Here is a 24,367-nt window from a genome sequence, read left to right as displayed (position 1 = left end):
GGAGTGTTCTTTATAAAACATGTATGCCGTAAATCTAATCAGATATCTGGCAACTTATTTCCTTAGAAGTTTAGTGGAAATAAATGTATAACATAATGTTTTTGCCCAGCAATTGTTGTCATGAAATAGTACACATATTTATAATTCAAAATGATCAAAAACAAACTTGTTCTTTATCGTGAGGTTAGAAATTCGCAAACGCAGTGCTGCGCGTGCCGCAGTTTTCTCGGATTATCTGTTATTTCCAGATTACTAAGGCTGCAATCTATGTCTTCGAAGGTTCCTTGGTATCTTTGACAGTGAGGCGTGTAATACTTCTCGGGAATGCCAGCGAGCGAGCAAAATGAGCCTCCCGTCTTCTTGAAGGGTTCAGGGGAGGAGGCTCCCCCTTCCAATATTTTTTTTTGTTAATGGCTTTAAATAGTGCGTTTTACGGCACAGTTTTCACATAACCTTGCTAAAACGTTAGAGAACGCTCGTGAAATATTGCACTACTTTTGTGGTGTGCCAATGAGGGGCAATGCATACCTCAGCTTGAACCCATTTTTTTAGACTCATGATTCCTTGTATGTTAAGAATGACCTCCACTGTGCTGTTGCCAGCATTTTGTTAAACATATGCATGGGAGCCCTCTTATGCAAAGAATTATGTACAATATGCAAGTACTGGAATTGTGTCATTAATAAAGGCTTACGTCATGGGGGACCCATATGTCAAAAATGATCTCCAGCATTTCAGGGCCAACATTTCTCATGGTACCTCCTAATATGCCATTGTTACTCTCATTGATCCGAGAGTTACATTCAATATGCCATAACCAGTATTTTACCATGGGTGCCTCATACATTAAGATTTGATTCCAGTATGCCAGGCTCTGCATTTTGCCATAGGTGTCCCCATATCTCAATAATGTCTTCCAGCTTTCCAGGACCTGCATTTTGCCACAGGTGCCCTCTTACACCAAGTATTACATCCAATATACCAGTGCCACAGTGTTCCTGTGGGTGCTCTCATACACCAAATGTAACCTTGAGTGTACTATTATATGTGGCAGACCCTTAAGTCTGTCTCACACTCACACATACATCCTCACTCCCCTCAGTCCCTCTTTCTATCTCACTCACTCTTACTCATTCTCACCAATATTCACTAACTCGCTGAAAATCCCTTTACTCATTCACACTCCCCCACTCACTGGTTCTCACTCACATACACTCACACTTCTTGCTTCACACTTACTGACTCTCATTCACTTCCCTGTCCTTCCCTCATACCCTCTTTCATGCTCCCTTTCTTTCATTCATTGCCATCCACTCTTCCCTCTTGTAGACATGCACACACACAGTCAAACTTACACCCTCACTAAGTCACACTCAAGCTCATTCACTCGCACTCAGTCACATTCTCGCTTACGCATAAACAGAGCGGCAATACTTGATTTTCTTTTACTTACTTTGCTCCTCTGCTGCTGACTTCTCTGTTGCAGCAATACAGAAACCCGGTGCTGGATATTGGAGCCAGTAAGGCACAGTTCCTTGTGTTGGAAATGAGGGACCAGGCAGAGCAGTAGGGCCAGGACTGACGAGGGAAAGAGCCACTTCAAACCATCTACTAGCTTCTGCTAGGGCTGGAAGCACAACCCTAGCAGAAGTTGGGATAGGACTGGAGATCACACCCCTGCGGGAATGCCCTGACACGCTCTGCGATAGCCCCATTTTAATGGATATACTGTGCTGCCTGAATCATGCACAGTATGTCTGCTAAATAAAATGAATTGTGCCTGTGTGAAGGGACCAGAGTTAAATGACACCCCTCAGACCTGCAGAATCCAGACACCCACCTATAAGAGTGCTGTGGCTTTAAACAGCACTCTGTAGATAGGTTGTGGCACAGCCCCGCTACCTCGTCCCGTCAGCAGGAGCCTGCCCTGGCAGTGATAATGAAGACACGAAAATTATGTTTCCATGAATACTGCTAAATCATATAGCTATGCAGAAGATGGCATTGAGGGTCCAGGGCATCGTCCAAAAGCCCTTGTTGTTGAGCCGCTACTCAATAATTGACAACACCCCGCCTCTGCATTGATGCAGGGAATTGGAAAGAACATGGGTTGTATTTTTCTAGTTTATATATAGTTTTGCTTCACACCCAATTTTCTAGTCTGAACATAGCCACTTCGTTGCACTTCGCGTCTAGTTTTTTTGTATGTGTATCTGAACATATGTGTAGTTTTGGTACATCACTCCCACATTGGGCAGACAATGGAGCTTAACTTTTGGGACATAATGTATTTTTCAAGGGTCATGTAATTTAATATAGTGGCGATGCTGAGGTTAAAACTTAATTCTCCTTGTTCCTATAACTTTGAATTGAAATGAAATATCCTACCAAGGAACTCCAAATAAGCTTTCCAAAGTATCAGTAATCGTAACCTAAAGCCTTTTACATTAAACAAACCAATTGGGAAAAAAAACTTTTGTAAATATATAAAATGATAGCTAGAAAGAGTAAATTGGCTATTTTCTATTTGTATGTTCTTACTTTTAATATTCAGATTCTGCAAAACAGATGGAAGTCACAGAATGACACATTTTTAATACTGCTTCAACAGTGTATTCCAAAGTCAGCAGATGGTGTCAGCCTAACATGGGTGTCTTTGTCTTTTTTTTACTTAGTTAGCAAGTTTATGAGATACGTGAATGCTTTCTATTAGCTGAATCACAGACATTTCGAAGAGTGCAGTTGTAATGGTTTCACACCAGGGTTTAACTGTGCATGCTATTAATTAAGCAAATACTTCTTTTTCTGATGGTTATTGCCTATCCAAAATTCCTTTTCACGAGATTTTAAAGGAAATGCCATGGTACTCTTGTCCTGAAACACTCATATTCTCAACCTCGTGCTTACACGTTCACCTAGTGAGAGGATCCAAAACTGCTTCTTAAGATGCTAATTCAAACATTTGTTTGCTGCTTACATGCATGCCCGTGTGAATTATACACAGAACACTCACTCTTTCTTGAACAAATGTGTATCCTCTCGAATTCTCTTTTCATGCCAAACTACATGGATCATAACTTTCTTCCCTGGTGATTAGCTATTTCCTAACACGGGGCTTGGACATTTAGCTCTTTCAAATGTTTAGTCCGGGTATCACTGGTAGCTTATGAAACACGGCTATGGCTTTATGCCATACCCATAATGTCACTGACCATTTGTAGCAGCGGAACGAGATAACTTCAAGGCATCCAATTGTATGTCAGTGTCCACAAAATCCACTTTTAGCAAAAAGAATCAACTGGCAAGCTGATGATCCAGAACTTGTCGGGGTCAAGTGCCCTGTAGCCCTAATCCAGGTTCTTGGGTACAGTTTAAAAGATAAAGAGCTTTCATTCACTGCCAATTTCTTTTCATGACATGTTTTGCTCTCTAGTGAAGCATGCTTGGTTCTCAGTGAAAAACCATTGTAAACCATGGCTTCATTGCTGGCTGTGGGTAGTGTGGGTTTTAAACAAACTACAGAATCTAAGCACGCCTGCTTCAAGAAGAGTCTGTCAGGAGTAATGGTATATTGTTTTTGTAGATCTGCCTTTTGTGCAAAAATGTACAGGTGAAGATCTTGTGACTCTTTGCTCTTTTCCCTACAATGCTGTTCCCAAGCAAGGAGCAAAACACTGGATTTTTTCTAAGCCTTCTAAAAAAATAAAAACAGCATCTGGCTCCTTGCTTCAGCGCTGACAAGCTGTGCTTCAGCAGGAACCCAGGTGCAATTTGGATTTCTCTTTAGGCTTAGAAAAAAAAAATCCAAACAGTGATATGTGTGCCTGTGCCAGAGGAAGGGTAGACATTTGCTTGTAATTTTCCCCAGACCAAGAAAAAAATCCAAACCGCACCCATTTCCTCAGGATACAGACATGTTTGTCTATGCCCCATGAAGGACAAAGGCATGTATTAGACTTTTTCCCTGCCTAAGAGATAATGCAAACAGCATCCGTCTCCTTCCTGGGAACAGACATGCATTTGTGAGAGGCTGTTCGGATCTTAGCCTTAAAAAATATCTGAATAGTGTCTGGCCTTTTACTGTGGGACAGACACACAGTTCCTTCGTTTCTCAGTGCTCACCTTAAGCAGAATATTACTGTGAAATTAAGAAACGTTCTGAAATCTAATAAGGAATTTGTGATTGGAAGGGGGGCCTAGGGTTAATTCTGGTAGTTCCCCTTCCGGTTTCTACACCCTGGTTCAGTTTTCCATTTGCTGTGTTAATAGCTTGGCTGATCCTTTTGCCCTCTCTCTCACCTCTCTCCCCACCAACAGGAAAAAGTGGATTGAGGTTGTGGACATGGTTAGGGAGGCTCTAGGAGCAAAATTACTTGCCACTAGTTCCTCTTCTAGCCCTGCCTACTAATTCCATCCTTCAATGAACTTGGCGGGAATAGGGATCTCAGGCCCATCCAATCAATAAAGTGGCCCACAAGTCAGCACCAGGCCATTTCATTCCGATGGTATTTGGCATTATAAAACTCCCTTCCATCACCCCCACGTTGAAATGGCGGTTGTCTTCAATAACAAAATAGGCTCCAGATCAGGGGATGAGATAAAATAATGATGTATAAATATGTCATATATGTAAATACAAAAAAAACAATCTGATGGATGGACTACTTGAATTAATCTCAGCCTCTGGCAATTGCTCAGGCCTCATCCTAATCCATTGTTTTTTTGCCCACTATGCCACCTCAGTTTGGTCCCTGCCATATGCAAGTCAGTCTTGACCATGCTCCTCATGGGTGCAGTCCTTCTTTAACTGCCACGCCAGGTTCTACCTGAACCGGAACACAAGCAACCCAGAACCCCTCTAACGGGTTGTGTGCCCAGGACGAGGTGATCTCGTCCAAGGCGCCGGTTCCCCGGTGCCTTGGACGAGATCACCTCGTACTGCTATGGGCCCCCGGGGGGAGCACTAGGCACAACCCTCCCTAGGCAGGGATGGAAGGGGAATCGCTTCCCCTTCCACCCCCGCCCCCCGTTAGCCCCCTGTGGCATCTGATGACATCAGAGCGCTTTCGCGTGCTGACCTCATCAGAGGCCTTCCCTCCGGCGCTGGAAGCAAAGCATTTCTCCTCCGATCACGTGGAGGGGGCAGAGAAGCCTGAAAGGAGAGGAAAGGCCTTAACTCTCCTTTCAAGCTTCTCTGAGCATTTCTGCTGCCTGATTGCGATGGGATCGGGCAGCAGAAATGCCACTAGACACCAGGGATTTTTTTTTTTTTTTAGTTATTTGAAATAAGGGGAGCGGCCCCTTGGGCAAGGGCCGCTCCTCGGTGGGCAATTTATTTCTTGGCATTTCTGCCCCCACTGGGGGCAGATCGGCCTAAAATTATTAGGCCAGTCTGCCCCCACGGGGTCAGAAATCCACTAGACACCAGGGAGAATATATATATATATATATATTTTTTTTTTTAATGTTTGGGGAGCGACCCCTTGGGCAAGGGTCGCTCTGGGGGGGGGCAAATTATTATTAGGCCATTCCTGCCCCCCCTGGGGCCAGGTCGGCTTTGCAATCTGTCCCCAAGGGGGGCAGAAACCACTAGACACCAGGGAATCTATTTTTATTGTGGGCTATTTAAAGTAAGGGGAGCAGCCCCTTGGGCAAGGGCTGCTCCTCGCGGGGGCAAATTATTTCTAGGCCATTTCTGCACCCCCTGTCACCGAAATGTGAGGAAAAAGTGTTTCTTAGCCACATTGTGAGGTTTGCAAAGGATTCTGGGTTACAGAACCTGGGGAGAGCCCGACAAGTCACCCCATCTTGGATTCCCCTAGGTCTCTAGTTTTAAAAAATGCACAGGTTTGATAGGTGTCCCCAGGTGGCGGCTGAGCTAGAGGCCAAAATCCACAGGTAGGCACTTTACAAAAAACACCTGTGTTTTCTTTGAGAAAATGTGATGTGTCCACTTTGTGTTTTGGTGCATTTCCTGTCACGGGCACTAGGCCTACGTACACAAGTGAGGTACCATTTTTATTGGGAGACTTGGGGGAACATAGAATAGCAAAACAAGTGTTATTGCCCCTTGTCTTTCTCTACATTTTTTCGTTCCAAATATAAGACAGTGTCTAAAAAAGACGTCTATTTGAGAAATGCCCTGTTATTCACATGCTAGTATGGGCACCCCAGAATTCTGAGATGTGCAAATAACCACTGCTCCTCAACACCTTATCTTGTGCCCATTTTGGAAGTACAAAAGTTTTCTTGCTACCTATTTTTGACTCTTTATATTTCAGCAAATGAATTGCTGTATACCTGGTATAGAATGAAAACCCACTGCAAGGTGCAGCTCATTTGTTGGCTCTGGGTGCCGAGGGTTCTTGATGAACCTACAAGCCCTATATATCCCCGCAACCAGAAGAGTCCAGCGGACGTAACAGTATATTGCTCTCAAAAATCTGACATTGCAGGAAAAAGTTACAGAGTAAAACGTAGAGAAAAATGGCTGTTTTTGTCACCACAATTTCAATATTTTTTTATTTCAGTTATTTTCTGCAGGAAACCCTTTTAGGATCTACACAAATTATCCATTGCTGAATTCAGAATTTTGTCTACTTTTCAGAAATGTTTAGGTTTCTGGGATCCAGCATTGGTTTCACACCCATTTCTGTCACTGACTGGAAGGAGGCTGAAAGCACAAAAAATTGTAAAAATGGGGTATGTCCCAGTAAAATGCCAAAATTGTGTTGAAAAAATGGGTTTTCTAAGTCAAGTCTGTCTGTTCCTGAAAGCTGGGAAGCAGGTGATTTTAGCACTGCAAACCCTTTGTTGATGCAATTTTCAGGGGAAAAAATCACAATTCTGAAGCCCTTTTTTCCCATTTAAAACAAAAAAAAGGAAATATTCACTGTATTTTGACTAATTTCTTGGCCTCTTTCAGGGGAACCCACAAAATCTGGGTACCTCTAGAATCCCTAGGATGTTGGAAAAAAAGGATGCAAATTTAGCTTGGGTAGCTTATGTGGACAAAACGTTATGAGGGCCTAAGCGCGAACTATTCCAAATAGGCAAAAAAAGGCCTGGCACAGGAGGGGGGAAAAGGCCTGGCAGCGAAGGGGTTAATAATATGTACCCGTCATTAAGGCAGTGACTGGGTAATAGCACAAACTGAATTGCTATAAATTGTTTTCTGTGCAGCAGTAAAAGTATAACACTTTACAAAACTGGAAATTATTTGTCTTTTCGGAGTCTGGATAATCCCTATCTGTTGCACTTCAGTTGTTGATTTCAATAGAGGTGTTTTGCTAGTTGTTCCATTGTGTTGTTGTATAGATAAATTGTTTAGAAATAATCTATTGCTATGAAAGAATCCAGATATGTCTTTAGAACTTTCATGGTATCAAACAATGGGGTGAAGATCAGGAAGTTGATATTGTGAGCGCTTCTTAACTTATCGGGTTATTTGCGTTAATTAGTAAGGGGACGCGTCATTAGGCCGATAGACCTTTTGACTCATTTAAGATGTTCACACCATTAAATCTGTACATCACATGTATATCACTAAATAACAATACGATTCTTGGAGCCAATAACTGTACACACCATGACCCATTTGGCCACGAATAACCACACCCTTTAGTATCAGAGAGAATATTTATTTCCCTAGATTAACAATGCTAAAATAGTGTAAATTAGTCTCAAAACCACATGATAAAGATACAGAAACAACACTGGTTGACCGAAACGTCTGAAGAATCTTAACTTTACCAAAGCATTAATAACCATACTCTCAATAGCGACAGTACAAATCAATAGCAAGAGTACATTCACAATGGAAATAACATACATTTGATCAGCAATTGAATGTTGTCAGATCGTTGTCAAAACAGGTGAATAAAGAAAGCTCCTCACTAGCTCCAGATTAGCATTAGCATGTTTGGCTGCACACAAAAGTTCTAGTAACATAAATTTGGAAAACATGTAGCAATGGCTCTATCAAAAGACAGCAGTTGGTACCTAGAAACGAAAGACAAATCAGCAATACACATTTCACCATAAACCTGTCCTTAAGGATCAGCAAGCAGCATTGTCTTCATCAGGGGGACATCAGCATCAGGACAGAAACAATGGGAAGGGGGGACGGTTCAGAATCAGGGCTCTAAGTTCTCCGAACCATCAAGATAATATCTAAGGCAGGCAGCAAAAGCGCTACAGGCTCTAAGCATTGAGCGCTAAAGTAAGCACCAGCATCATTGCATGGAGCATAAAGAATAAACTCAAAATAGCAAAGTACCAGAAAGTAAGTAGACAGGCTGGCAAGTGTCAAAGTGACAGACGAATCTCGTAAAGAGTGTCAAGGAATGAGCTGGGAACTCCAAGAACAGTGTGGTTAAGTTAAATTTGTCCCACATTGTCATTGGTCAGAAGAATCTTGCGAGAAACAGTTGTCCAATAATAATTTTATTCCAAATCAGAGATACAAGTATACAGTCTTTCACACGCTGATGATTGGTTCTTCTCCATTTGCGTACTTCAGTCGATACAATAAGAATCAATTTGTAGGTCCTTCTGCCCTCTATCCGTTGGCCAATGTCAGTTCCTGAGAGCGTTGCTTTGTCATACGCTTTGTGTCAAGAGTTGCAATAATGTCCTCAGAAGAAATACATTTTGTTAATACAAATTTTGGACAAGTTTAAGATTCAAACAAAGGATTTGTTAGTCAGCGAACATGAGATAATTTTGCTAACGTTGCATTTAGAGTATTTGGCAGACATTCAGTTTCAGCTTGGGCTTCGCTAACTTGAGGCCTTTAATTTGCACAATTAAAATTCAAAACGTTTAGCTGTAAGTATGACAAATAACTGCATTTTCGATAACTAAATAAACTCTTAATACATGTTAATACACTATTAATGAAGAACTTCGTATATGATAGTGGCCAATCAAGTAGGCACATTTCGAGTCATGTTATTTTCTTTGTTAATACATTTTTTATGTTAAATCAAAAACAGGAATACATGAAATAATTATTAATGTTAATTTCAGCGCTCACAATATCCAAACAATGGATCATGACATTCCCATTTTCGATGCGTAGCTCACATTTCTGATCACAGTGACCTAAGATAGTTCTTTTTGGCTTCTCTGAGACTAAGAAAAGACAGCAAGAGTATCAGAGCAAAAAGGCACGTCTTCAGTGGAAAAAAAAACGCGAAACCAGTTTTAATGAAGTTCAGTCTGTAACTATGGTTTTGGTCGGATTTTGGGCTGGACGTCAGAGCTAGATTTGTGTGGCATTTGAGCATAGTTTTGGATGGGCCAGCGGCAAAAGGGTTAGCACAGTGTTATTACAGTGCCCTGGATTCTGATTTCATACAAGACTAGCTTTGTTTTAGGTTTGGTGATCATTATAAGGTCACACAAAATGTATTTGTAGGCCCATGTCCTTGACAAACAGATCCAGTATGGGACTGCCACAATATGCAGCTGTAGAGTATCATTCGATGCAGAGAGAAAGCATGGTAGTGAAATGTAGGTGTAAAAGATGTGCATTGCACAGCATTACATGTGCTTAAGAGGACATTGAGGTGCACAATCATTTATGGTGTAAAGTAGGCACATAGTTATATCACATGTAGGTGCAAAATCACTCCCAGGATCAAGATTACCCATAATGCTGTAGAAGTGTAGATATACTTCCAAGGACACCAATTGCATTTAGGAGCAAACAACGTTAAGAACAGTATCATCAGAAGTGCTGAAACACCTTTAAAAGCATAAATGCTCTTCCATTGTAGGTCATGGGTGTTTCTCGGGGGTGGCACACTTTAGGCATCTGGACTTACACATGTAAAAGCCAGTCATTAACCATGAGCCTGAAATTCCCTTCTTTTCTGATCCTAAATGTTAAATAACACCTTGTATGTTTTTGTAGTCAATAACATGAGCTCGGAGACACCCAGAGCTGTCTGTAGTCCGATCTAAAACGGCATGTGTTAGAAGAGCATAGATGCTGCAAGTTACACTGAAGAACTTTCATTTGTGTCATGTACAGGTGTAATTCCTAGAAATTTAGTACAGTTGGTTGCATCGAGGTGAACGACTTCATAATTTCCCTTTCCTTTTGTCGCTACTGACGGCCCGTGCAGTTTTGTATAAATTGAGGTATATTTGACTGTTGTTTTTTGTAAAGTGCAGTAGAATCCTCCAGTGTAAAAATCTACCTTTCGAAAAAACATGTCTATGTGACCTTTTCATGTTATCGCCAACATGCATCTTGTATGCCTTGATCGGGGGAAGGTCTGTCTAGAAGCCAGCAGTCTTATAATTTAGCCTTCCAGGGCAATGTATTTAAGAACGTTCCTTCTGTAGTGACAGAGCAACAGGGGGGCCCTACCAGCAAAGCAACTGCGCCCAATGTGCCGAGCATCATCTTTTTCGGTTTTAGAAGCACGGGCATGCACGCACCCCCTTCCTCCGCCTCCCCCCCCCCCCCCCTCCCCCAGTTTATCTCGGCTTTGTGCGTTTGGATGTTAAACAATATATGCATTATGTGTTTTTAGCAGCCAAAAATGTCTGTAATAACCGAGTGGGCTTTCTTTCAACAGGACTGTCCCAGCGGTGGTGTTCTGGCAGTGGGTGAACCAGTCCTTCAATGCTTTGGTGAACTACACCAACCGGAATGCGGCCTCTCCGATCACAGTGACGTAAGTGAGTGTATGTTTGCACCGCCCACCCGAGTCTTCCCCTGGGACCCATGTCACCCCTCTCCCAAGTCCTAAAGAATCTTCTAATATTGCAGCCAATACGTTTGACTACATTGTATTTAAATGTGTAGATCACGTGCTTCTGGGTGCATCACATTGAGGGAAAATGAAGTGCCATTAAGTGGTCTTTTTCAAACAACTGTTCACTGTGCGGCGCAAACACCGAGAACACCAGCTCACTGTGGTTGAAGGATAAGCAAGTCACTAGCATACAATGGCAGTGTTCTTCCACTCGCTGTGTTTTTTGTTGTAATGCTTATTTGTATTTTCAGGGTAACATAATCGGTCTAGTTAGGTCTGCACCTTAGACCAAAGGAATTATTCCCAGTATCTTGATCTGTGCATTCACTGTGCTTTAGGGTCTTCTTTTCTGTCTCCACAGTTCGCCTCCAGGTGTTCTTTGGCCTGCCTCTCTTCAGTTTGCCTTCTGGCGTCCAGTGGACAGCTGTTCTTGTGATGGATTTTTGTTCTCATCTGATGGTGTCCCCTCTCTTGCTCCATTTTCTTCTCATAATGATGGAGTCCCTGCTCTCTTGCTTGCATCTGGTAAATGCAAATAGTTTCAATAGATGGCAGCATTTTAAGATGCAAAGAAGCTGTTCCACAGTTATCAGAGTGTAGCTCGTGCCACAATGGTTAAATATTACTTGTTCATGTCAAATAAAAAAGATCCCAAAATAGCACAAACGCATCATTGACTGAATAGAACTGCTGACACATAGACAGTGTGGGCAAATGTGCTACATTCCAGCCACTAGGCGTAGCTTGGCTAGAAGGTTCCTTAGAAACTAGGAACTACACGCAGATAACATTGCAATCCCTTTTGACTGATGATTGGCCAGTAGGTTCTAGATTTTTTCTTCAGTTCAGTATCTCCTCTTTTGTTTACTCCTAAATCAAAATAAGATTTCTTTTTAGTGAGCTTATCCTTATGCATCATTGTCTGCTCATTAAAAAAAAAAAAGTTCTGGTTTGCCAGTCTCAGTATATGAGATTTTTTTTAAAAAGTATGTTAGCCGTAGGAAGTTGTTGGTGCAGCCCAATTTAATACAATTACAAATAATTCCCTGATTGAGCATACACCTCCTGAATAAGTACAGACCAAAAAACATTTGCCTTTCTGTATTTTATTCATTCATCTCAGGGCTCTGTTAGCCACTTTGGCTACGAATTTAAAAAGTGCAGCGAACGACTTTAAACATTTCAACCTTCTTTTTGGTAAGGGAGTAGCCCAATTATTTGATTTGTCAAAAGACACACATAAATATGAAAAAATGAACTTTTTCACTAAGTCACCGTTCAAGCTGTAAGTTTCATGTAGGCAGCAGAGGGGAGTATTCACTTACTGACGTTGTGGAAAGGGGCAGAATGTGCATTCCCAGGGTACATGCTTTCACCAGTGCTTTATGCTAGAAAGTGTTTTCTAGCTGAAACCCCGCTAGGACAGTGCTAAAGAGCAGACACTGGTTTTCAGCCCTAGGCATATCTTAGTGTAAGTGGACGGAACCCCAGGTAAGATTTTAGATTCCCGTAAAATAACTCCCCTTATAATTCTGCAAACTACTGCCTCTTGCTTAATATTCACACTGATCCTTATTTTCTGTACACTGCAGATTACGCGTATTAAATTGTGCCAAAAGTTTAAGCCTTGGTGGTTGAATTTCAGTTAATTTTATCTGAAGTTTTATGAGATGTTGCTGTTTTTTGGAGCTGTAGCGCTTAAATATTCCAAGGCTACTGTGGTGACATTATTTTTAGGGTTTCAGTCCCCCATGTTTGTTTAGGAGTTATGGATTAATATTCTTCTCTTATGCTCGCTCAGTGGATGTGCCATGTGTGATCTATTTATTTATGCATTTATATTTGATGGGATATGCAACATTATTCATAACTTTTATTAATTTTGTACCAAAGGAACATAATAGTATTGACAGTAATGTGGTTGTTTCGAAATACACAATATTCATTGTTGCCACACACGTGTTCGTTGAATTTTTAGCTTCCTTATACAGGGAGTGCAGAATTATTAGGCAAGTTGTATTTTTGAGGATTAATTTTATTATTGAACAACAACCATGTTCTCAATGAACCCAAAAAACTCATTAATATCAAAGCTGAATATTTTTGGAAGTAGTTTTTAGTTTGTTTTTAGTTTTAGCTATGTTAGGGGGATATCTGTGTGTGCAGGTGACTATTACTGTGCATAATTATTAGGCAACTTAACAAAAAACAAATATATACCCATTTCAATTATTTATTATTACCAGTGAAACCAATATAACATCTCAACATTCACAAATATACATTTCTGACATTCAAAAACAAAACAAAAACAAATCAGTGACCAATATAGCCACCTTTCTTTGCAAGGACACTCAAAAGCCTGCCATCCATGGATTCTGTCAGTGTTTTGATCTGTTCACCATAAACATTGCGTGCAGCAGCAACCACAGCCTCCCAGACACTGTTCAGAGAGGTGTACTGTTTTCCCTCCTTGTAAATCTCACATTTGATGATGGACCACAGGTTCTCAATGGGGTTCAGATCAGGTGAACAAGGAGGCCATGTCATTAGATTTCCTTCTTTTATACCCTTTCTTGCCAGCCACGCTGTGGAGTACTTGGACGCATGTGATGGAGCATTGTCCTGCATGAAAATCATGTTTTTCTTGAAGGATGCAGACTTCTTCCTGTACCACTGCTTGAAGAAGGTGTCTACCAGGAACTGGCAGTAGGACTGGGAGTTGAGCTTGACTCCATCCTCAACCCGAAAAGGCCCCACAAGCTCATCTTTGATGATACCAGCCCAAACCAGTACTCCACCTCCACCTTGCTGGCATCTGAGTCGGACTGGAGCTCTCTGCCCTTTACCAATCCAGCCACGGGCCCATCCATCTGGCCCATCAAGACTCACTCTCATTTCATCAGTCCATAAAACCTTAGAAAATCAGTCTTGAGATATTTCTTGGCCCAGTCTTGACGTTTCAGCTTGTGTCTTGTTCAGTGGTGGTCGTCTTTCAGCCTTTCTTACCTTGGCCATGTCTCTGAGTATTGCACACCTTGTGCTTTTGGGCACTCCAGTGATGTTGCAGCTCTGAAATATGGCCAAACTGGTGGCAAGTGGCATTGTGGCAGCTGCACGCTTGACTTTTCTCAGTTCATGGGCAGTTATTTTGCGCCTTGGTTTTTCCACACGCTTCTTGCGACCCTGTTGACTATTTTGAATGAAACGCTTGATTGTTCGATGATCACGCTTCAGAAGCTTTGTAATTTTAAGAGTGCTGCATCCCTCTGCAAGATATCTCACTATTTTTGACTTTTCTGAGCCTGTCAAGTCCTTCTTTTGACCCATTTTGCCAAAGGAAAGGAAGTTGCCTAATAATTATGCACACCTGATATAGGGTGTTGATGTCATTAGACCACACCCCTTCTCATTACAGAGATGCACATCACCTAATATGCTTAATTGGTAGTAGGCTTTCGAGCCTATACAGCTTGGAGTAAGACAACATGCATAAAGAGGATGATGTGGTCAAAATACTCATTTGCCTAATAATTCTGCACTCCCTGTAAATACAGATGATAAAATGCGCACACACACACAAAACTGTTTTTGGCACTTTTGTGTCTTTTACATGGGACTGGCAATTTCAGAGCTTCTGCTGAAAAACAATTTTTCTCATTTTCTTTTAGCCAAATCGGGGTGGCTTATCTGACAGCCACCAGCACTGCCCTGGCAACAGCTGTAGGACTCAACCTCTATACTAAGGTACAGCATGTGTTGCTTCTAAGCGCGCCTGTCAGTAGGAATGAAATAATGAACTGATCATTTGTAAACTTCTCTAGTTATGCTGCGTTGTATCATATCATGAATCCTTTCTGTAAACAGAAGGGTAATTTCAGGGATAGCTTTAGAGCTAGAGAATTCTTGCATAATAATGGTCAATCTGACGAGCTCTGTCTTCAAGAAGCATATTAAGAAACTGCCTCTTCTCAAAAATGACTATTTGAATCGTTTAGCACAAATTAATCTTTTACCAGTGCAGTTATACTTAGACAAACTACCTACAAAGTTTTATAAGGCTATCGCTAATCTCCGGCTGGTTGCCTAATGTCTTTGATATATGTCTGTAGCATAAATCATTTAATCTAATATCAGAAACAGTGTAGTATAACAGTCAATGCCCAAAGTAGAGTCTTCTTTGTTCAATCTACAGACCATTTTAATAACATTTTAGAGTTCACATTTAGAGAAGAATGACTGAAAGGGACACTTCCTAGGGTCTAGTGCCTTGGTGCTGGGATTGTGTTTTTGTATTTTCCCAGCTACTAAACAATAGTTTTTTTTTTTGGACCAGTCATTTAGTCGAATCAGTAGGTGAATCTCTTGCTTGAAGGCACTTCACAAAGCAGTAATGGCCTGCTTATTTGTTTTGTATGCTCTAGGTAGTCCAGCTGTGCCTGTTAAGACTCACTCTTTAATTTGTTCTAAAAAATATACTATTGTGTCCCAGAATGGTTTGGTTTATCAATAGAACTCATAATTCTTCCCTGAACACTTCCTGCTACAACCAAAGGGGCTTTTCAATAGCCTTCAACATGGTCTATTTTTTGTAGTCCTTAAAACATCTTAGGTCTATCTTTCTTTGCTGCCTAGTAGATATTTATCAGTACTACAAATCCTTATTCTCAATCCAGGCCAGCCAGGCCCTTCATTAACTTACACGATCGTTTATTGCGCATCTACCATCCACTCTCCCCCTGTGGACAATTGTATTTCTGTTAGCCAAACCACATTTGTTGGATGAATATCTGAGGGAGAGATTGCTAGGAAAGATTGCCAGGAGTAAGCCTAAATTAGCAGACAGACGCGCAACGTGAGATGCCAGCAGCCAATTGAGTGGGTAGATTAAAAGCTGCACTGTGATGGCCAATCCCTAACATTTCTGGCATAAGTTTATCTCTTTAAAAATCCTTAGCACTGTAACTTTTTTTTGCAGTAACTTGTCTCCAGTTACATGTATGTAATATGAATAACTAATTTTATTTCTGTGTCACTCTGACAGTTGGATTAGCATGCTTTATGCAGGTAAATTCACATTCCTGACCGTATTTTATAGCTCACGCTAACGGATCAGGAGAGGGTCTGTTAAAATATGCGCTGACTTATTGTATGCATTTGTCATGGCTTTTGGTTGGTGGGGGGCTGCTCTATATCAGACCCTGAAACTGAAATGGTCCCACTTTTTAGGAAATTTAAACCTAACACAGATAGGCCTGGGAAACCGTATGAAAATGCATTTGCAATTTTTAATATCGGTCTGCGTGATTTGTTTGTCATTTTGCATATGTTTTTATTTTTCAAAATGTTTTACACAGAGTTTATGCATTTTGCCAACTGATGGACTTGTTCTTCTTCTGCCTGCAGAGAGCGCCCCCTTTAGTGGCACGTTGGGTTCCGTTTGCTGCAGTGGCTGCTGCTAACTGTGTCAACATTCCTATGATGAGGCAACAGTAAGTACTCCTGATCTCTGCCCTCTAGTCCGCTGCCTTGACATTGTTTCTCCCCATGAGGCTCCCTTCCCTAATGCACACTCCTGACGACTCTCCTAGTGGAGGGCACCAGGTCCTTAGGATCCTGGATTAGTTTGGTACATATCGCCAGCTCTTCTAAATCAGTCAGCCTTTTGTAGTCTCAGTAGCACCAACTGCAAAAAGCTCACCATTTCTTTGTGGGTTTTTTTAAACATTTTTATTTGTTTTATTGAGTGTGTTGATGAAGTGAAGATTGAGCTCCAAAGACAGCTGGGCAATCACATAGCAACAGGAGTTATAGCCAACATCAGAGGAGAGCAGGGCATGCAGGTGCGTTTACAATGTGAAAGGAGGTCACTAAGTGCATACAAATACAGAATACATCACAAACACCTCCTCACAGAGGAGTGAGGTGGGGACAAAAATGGATAAAGTCTAAGAGAACCCACAAAGAATATGAAAAAAGTAGGTTTTGAGACATTTACTGAGTTGGAACAATTAAAGAGCAAGTTTGAGGTGCAAAAAAATCTTGTTTCAGATTTCTGGTCTATGTGCATAGAAAGTGTTGGTGTGCGCCTCCCCTCATTTGCTTTTGAATTTATATCCCCTATGGAGGTGCTTCAGTAGTGTAAGCACCTTTGGACGTGTCAAGTTTAGAAGCAAGACACTCAAAATCACTCAGTGGGAGGGTCTTACAAATCACATGCGTAGCTTGCAGTGAACTTAGGTTGGAGATGTGTTGAGTTGGTACATGAAGATCGGTTTTGATTATGTCAATGAGGACTCGGGGAGTCCAGTGAATAGGGTGTTGCTTCCTTCTTTGTAGGATGAGAACACAATGGACAGACATTTCGAATGAGTGAGTACCGCTCCCCGTAAAATGTCTTTTCATTTAAAACACTGGATAAGATGACGTCATGCCCCATGGGATTACAAGTTCATGAGGGTGGAGGAGGGCTTCATTTTGTCACTAATGTTAGCTAAGCTATTAGTGTTTTTTTCTTGCTATCACCCTAGAAGGCCACAGATGGTTCATGGAGAAAGACCAGGGGTTTAGTTGCATCATAGGTAACATTGTTAAGCCATCCACAGATTTTGCGCTTCACAGTTCCTCCATTATTATTAACAAACTTGGTGAAGTAGAAAGAACCACGGCACATCCAAGCATTCCAAATATTAGTCCTTTATTCTTCTTGGGTATTCATTGAATGAAGTAACCGCTATACCGTTCCATGTACATACAGCCGACACGTGTTTCGTCGTAACAACAACTTTTTTAAGGCTTATTGATATAATGTAAATTATTAGATCTGTATCACAATACAACCATCTTGTATCATTCAAAGTAGAAATTCCTTTCACATATAGGGGTATACCGATTTATGTTCAGCGGTACACCTTGAAAATGAGTCAAGGCTTGTACCTGGACCGTAATAAGTCCAACCGTGGTGTGTTCGGTCTCGTCTCTTATTAGAGAGGCAAAAGACAAAATAAGGGAAGCAAACATAACAAAAGCGGGAGTATCCACAAGGTCGACCACACGCAACACCAAGAACTAGATCATAACGTGCAGGAGATGACCTCTGATTCTAATGACGTTTGTGTGTTAAATTTATCGGACAAAGTCTTAGACATGTACCAACTAAGCATTTTGAACAAGGGACTAGGGTTTGTACCCACGTCTACACCCGACTATACTGAGTTACATATTAATCTTTTCAAGTTTGTGCGTAAGTGCAAACTTTTTAAATACTTCAGTGACAAACAAAATAAGATCGGTGATGCTCTTAGTGAGACAACACCTTGTCCACTATTTATCAAAGACATTAAGGACATACATACATTACTATCTTTAGATGATACCAATGATGCACCTACACATGATGAGATTTTATCAGATTTAGGGTGGGGAAACACAGACACCTATCCCAGTGGACTCAAACCTGCATCACGTTTTGTTCCGGTATTACCAACAGATAGTACCATTGATCTTTTTTACAGTCGGGTAACCAAGGATCTATACCATTTGGAATCACGACATAGGAATAAATTTAGAACTATTCCACAAAATATCACCACTAGGGAACGTATGGCACTCAGTACTCTATTTCAAGACAAAGACATCATAATAAAGGAAGCGGACAAGGGGGGCAATATTGTTGTCATGAACCGGGTAGATTATGTATCGGAGATTGATAGACAACTACAGAACAAAGAAGCATATTGTAGATTAACCAAAAATCCCATGGTTAGGATTGTTAGGGACATAGAAATCAAACTATCTACGTGGAGAGATATGGGCCTGTTAACGGACCTTGAGTTCAAATACTTATTTAATCCAACACCCAGTTACCCTTGCATCTACATACTGCCTAAGATACATAAAACAGCTGACTTCCCCCCTGGGAGACCGATCATTTCAGGGATCAATTCTCCGACCGAGAGACTTTCGGAGTACATTGATCTATACCTACAACCAATTGTTCAAAATCTTCCATGATACATTAGGGATACGAAACATCTGTTCTCCTTGATTTCTGACTATCAATGGACATAGGGACATCTTCTAGTCACCCTGGATGTTACATCACTGTACACATGTATACCCAAAAAGTCTGGCATAATGGCCATAATACACTTTTTAGATAAGAGAGAGGCCACCTGTCTTCGACACTCAGACATGTTGCTCGACCTCATACATCTAATCATGAGCAACAACGTCTTTCTACATGAAGGCGCATGGTATCAACAGACACAAGGAGTAGCAATGGGGGCCAAGTTTTCACCCTCATTTGCTAACCTTTACATGGGTTACTATGAGCAACAACACATTTGGCGCAATTGCGCACCGGCACTCACGCAACACATAATCTACTGGGGACGATACATAGATGACGTCTTACTGTTCTGGTCCGGAGATCATACAACATTGGATCAGTTTATCAGTCATCTAAATATAAATGATTTCAACATCCAGTCTACCAGTCATTATAGTTCAGTTAGTATAGATTTTCTAGATCTTACTATTTACGTTCAGAATGATATCCTCTACAGTAAACTGTACAGAAAACCCACAGCGACCAATTCCATCTTACACGCATCTAGTGCCCATCCCTCTTCTCAAATAAGAGCAATCCCGTTTGGGGAAGCAATAAGGGTAAGACGTAACTGCTGTGATGAACATGAATTTACCAATCAACTTGGCATATTAAAACAGCGATTTCTCAATAGAGGATACTCAGGAAAACTGTGGGACAAAACGGATAGGAGAATTCGTACCATTGATAGAACTACACTTCTAACCAATGTCAGACCCAAGAAAACAACCAAAGAAAATAAGGAACTGAGGTTGATCACCCCCTATAGCACCATCAGTTCAGACGTTTTCAAAATTCTGAAAAGGAACTGGCCATTATTATTGTCGGATAACACCTTGAAAAGTGGTCTCAGTGACAGCCCCAGTGTCGTGTACAGCCGGGGTCGCACACTGAGAGATCAGCTGTGTCATAGTTTCTTACCCGGTCGCATCAATAATAACTGGATTCCAAAACCACCTCATGGTTTCTACAAATGTGGCCAATGCAATATTTGTGAATACACCATAGATAAAATCAGAACATATTGTTACAATACGGGTGTCACGCATCACATTAGACATTTCATGAATTGTAATACCAAATATGTGGTGTACTGTCTGTTTTGTGTGTGTAATCACATTTATGTAGGGAGCACCATCAGACCCTACAAAGAAAGGTTACAAGAACATTTTCGAGCAATTAAAAGCAACAACAAAGATTATCCGTTTGCTTTACATTTGAACTCCACACATACCCAGCGGGACTTACACAACATCAAAACACATGGTATTGCCACTCTGGGTGGTTGCCCAAGGGGTGGTAACAAAACACTATTGCTTAGACAACTGGAAAGCAGATGGATAATCAAGCTACGGGCAGTGGAGGAGGGGCTAAATAAAGAAAAATATTTACATGTTTTCTTGTAATTGGTACTTGGTAGCCTTTCCAAACAACAATATATATAACATTGTGCAAGAAAGTGTGTCGTGTGAAGTTCACATCTAACTTATGTACAACACATTTTCTTTGAATAAACAGACATGGGGAATCTGAATATATTGTTCCATCAACACAAGTTCTGTATATCAGATATGACGCTTCTAATTATGATGTACTATAATGAAATTTATTATTATGTATTTGGACCTAATGACTATTCATAGCACAAGTAGACATATTGATGCTTTATATTGATAATATTTTAGCAATGTTTATGTTTACTTCTGACTACTAACAATCTCCCTTATGATATGGTTGGTACTCTCGAGCTCATAAATATAGATCGTCAGCCATCTAATTATGTGGGTCACACCTTGGTGTTTCTCTCTGGGTCCATGGTTTTATGTTTTCACTTCTCTCACGTTTCCACATTCTTACTTTATATCCTTGACGATTTGTTGTATATTTAGACCTTCTTCTATTGTTTTCCACCTGAGTGTGTTGGTTGCTTCCCGCTTTAAGATGGCGCCACTGAGATACAGAATCTATTTGTCCTTTTTTCTTGTCTATTGCTCGTTAAACTATTAATGCCGGTCCAAGCCAGCACGAGCGCTTTAGACTACTCGAAATAAGAGACGAGACCGAACACACCACGGGTAAGATCCCATCTCCGTATTACATTGATCTTGTAACCATACTCTCTTCCGCTTAGCTATTTTACGAAGTCTTTGACTGTGCAACCGTACTTTCCGCCGCTTAGCAATCTTGCGTAGCCTTAGATTTGTCCGACATTGGAACGGAATAAGGCAACGAGTTGATTAGCATAGTGCCTTTTTCCTCTTCTTTCTCTGCTTTTTTCAGCATGCGGTTTGGCGTTCTTTAAACAGATATGGCTCACAAACAGGTTTGCCTGTTGTTTATCAACCACACATACGGTTCGATTTTGACCCCAGATACTGTTACGAAAGTAGGCAATAAGTTTAAAGCTCAGTGCCTTCATTTCTCACCGCTTTTTCAATATGCGGTTTATGTTTTCCAAATAGTTATTGTTCACTGACAGATATTTTTGGCGGCAAACAATTGACACTCCTTATTTTGGTGTTGAAATTCTTAGAACTAATTTTTCTTTTTGTGGTAATCTATATATCACCTCACGTTAGTATTCCTTACATGTAGGTGTAGGGTCGATATGCTATGATGTGGTTAATCTTGGAACCTTGAGAAATTTGTTTATCTCACTCCGTGCACACAACCATACTAATAGGTTGGTGCCTCACAGTGTGAGCACATACATTTCCCCGTAGCCGTAAAGAGGTATACCACTTGCATTTAGATCTCTATTGTACATTATGTTGACTATCCTTATTACTTACCTTATTAGCACTTGGCACTGAGTTGTCTTCTTGATCCTCTTTCTCTCCTAGTTGGACTTATCACGGTCCAGGTACGAGCCTTGACTCATTTTCAGGGTGTACCGCTGAACATAAACCGGTATACCCCTATATGTGAAAGGAATTTCTACTTCGAATGATACAAGATGGTTGTATTGTGATACAGATCTAATAATTTACATTATATCAATAAGGTATGTTCTCCATTGCAACCTCTGGTGGTTTTGTTTTTACTTGTGTGTTTTTTCTTTCCCTCTCCCGTACTTTTATTACCAGGGTCACTGATATGGATTTTTACAATCTTCCGCACTGGGTGGTATAACAATTCACTCTGAAAACCTCTATCCACGTGCAACACCTGTGTAGCATGCCTATTACCTAGGGATATCACTTTTGATGATAGTAAAGACCTTATACTAGACATTGGAACTATTGGCTTACTATGAGGTGTTTTGGATATTGTTTCACAGCCTTGAAAAAGTCGTTGTTACGACGAAACACGTGTCCACATTGTATATGCTGAGTTGTTAATAACATTTACTGTTTCGGATTTGTATACTAGCAAAGAAAGAAATTATTTTTGGAAGTGCGCCCCATTATAATACACAGCCACTAATTATCTTCAGATTAACAAACTTGGTGTTTGTATGGTTCATTTTTAGATACACTGGAGACAACTAGGTTTTAATGAGATCCAGGCCAGATGTGCATTTAAAGGTGTTTTGTTATGTTATAGTAAGGTATCGTCAGCATAGCTGTGGAAAGTGATTTCTTGCTTATCGATTAGTATTCCAAGAAGCTCCAAGCAGAGGTTGAACATCATGAAAGGTAATATAAGTACCAGAGGAGCCATGTAGAACTCAGGATTGATGGCGCAGTTGAGCATTCAATTTGCACATTTTGTTTTTGGCAAGAGAACTAAAGGTAAACACATTTAAGTTTTTGTTGGTGGTGCCCATGATTAACTGAAAGACATGGTGGTCGGCATCCTCAAAGGCTGTTGGCAGGGCAGGTAGCATCAGTAGATATGGTTTCCATTATTAGTGATTGAAAAGATGTAATCTCCAACCTGGATAGTTACGTTTTCTCTACTACAGCAGGGAGGATACCGATTCTGTTCTTCACTGAAGGGAGAAGGATTGTGAAGAAGGGACTTGTGTGTTGGTTGATCTGTATGCTACGAGGATAAGTACTGAAGGTCACTTTGATTTTAGAGATGTATTCGAGCTGAAACATGTTCACTAGGAAGCATAGATATGACTGGTCTCAAACCATCTGTTTTTTTAATTTGTGGATAATCACCAGGAAATAATAAAGTTAATAGTTGAGTGTCTATTCACACAATTTGAGATGCTAAGTGATTTTGCAAACAAACAAAACCATCTCTTGAAATTCTTCCCCTTTCATTGAAGAATTGAATAATCAGGGACTGAGCAAAAGGCAGCAACACCAGCATGATTCAGATATTTAAAGAAAGTAAGGAAAGTGGTTGCTGGACTCTGTCATTGAAAAAGAGATCCATTCTGGTCATCTGCCTGGTGGTTGTCGACCATTATGGAAGTTGTGCCAATGATGATAGTATAACAAATCCAACCCATGAGTACAATCTACATTGATTTGCCCAGGAGCTTGAGAGATACCTTTCCTTATATTTTGTATGCATATTATATAGATGATAACAGGTTGTAAGACAGCTTTTATGAATTAATTGGCATACAAATATGAGGTACTGGTGGGTCTTGTTGATACGTAGGTTTTAAAATTATTGTAGGCAATAGAGAAGTGACAAGGTACGTCGTCCCTTTAATTTAGTGCAACAGACCTTTTTTGCATTTAATGGTTATTTGGGGGTGTAGGCCATGTTAAATAACTCTCACCAACATCTTTTTTATGTAACACACTAAGTACAATGATGTTCGAGCATTTTCATCCTTTGCAGGAATCAGTGGTCTTTGAGGTGGGTGGATCTTCGGACCCAGTAAGTGGTGTGGTAGAACCACTAACACAATTTGTATACAAAACCAATTAATTTAAACACCATGACCAATGTGGCCACAGAAAGAAAACTCAATTCGGAAATAAAGTTTAGGGACTTATTAAAAATACAAGCTCAAAGTCATGTAGACTAATCGCAGAACCAAGTAATAAAGATAAATGATAACCAGAGGTTGCCCGAGGTGACAAAATAAGTTCAGGTGAACTAACATTAATAAAACTAAGCATTCAAGATGAACAATATATATGTAAAAAATAAATATCTGAGATACAGAAATTAAGCATTGCTCAGGATTAGCAATTGTTAGTCAATTTAATTTAGCAGAGTCATAATTTAGGTGGGCTCGGAAATCCCTACAACTAACCAAATCAGGGAAATACATTGGTAGGGCTAAACACACTGGGGCAAAAGGCAAAAACGTACAAAAAGTCTCAAAGGGGCGTCTCAAGGGATCAAAGGCAGAGAGGAAGATACCTCCCCAAGGAGAACAACATTCGGGGAGTCTTCTTCAGCAAAGCATCTGGAAATCTGCAAAGCGTCTGCTAGCATCTGATCTAAGCCTAACTGAACACTGACATATCAAAATTCATAAAGCATTCTGACTCGCTAAAGATATCTGTCCATGCCACATTGAAGGGGCATCATCCAACAATAGTAGATCACACGACTCTAAGTTGAA

The 24,367-nt window shown here is 40.7% G+C and overlaps 1 protein-coding gene across 7 annotated transcripts in view; it reads left to right on the top strand.

Annotated features, from left to right (window-relative positions):
* The window catches only part of SFXN2 (sideroflexin 2), a 138,304-nt gene that overhangs the window by 64,586 nt on the left and 49,351 nt on the right, over positions 1-24,367 (top strand). For all 7 annotated transcript variants that reach the window (XM_069239503.1, XM_069239504.1, XM_069239500.1 and 4 more), the window contains 3 exons: positions 10,593-10,691; positions 14,444-14,519; positions 16,179-16,264. In XM_069239503.1, the coding sequence (XP_069095604.1) occupies positions 10,593-10,691; positions 14,444-14,519; positions 16,179-16,264 (261 nt within the window). The remainder of the gene's footprint in view (positions 1-10,592; positions 10,692-14,443; positions 14,520-16,178; positions 16,265-24,367) is intronic.

This window comes from Pleurodeles waltl, chromosome 6 (assembly GCF_031143425.1).
Source record: "Pleurodeles waltl isolate 20211129_DDA chromosome 6, aPleWal1.hap1.20221129, whole genome shotgun sequence".
In the NCBI taxonomy this organism is placed as follows: Eukaryota; Metazoa; Chordata; class Amphibia; order Caudata; family Salamandridae; genus Pleurodeles; species Pleurodeles waltl.
This window is presented reverse-complemented; position numbering and strand designations above follow the sequence as displayed.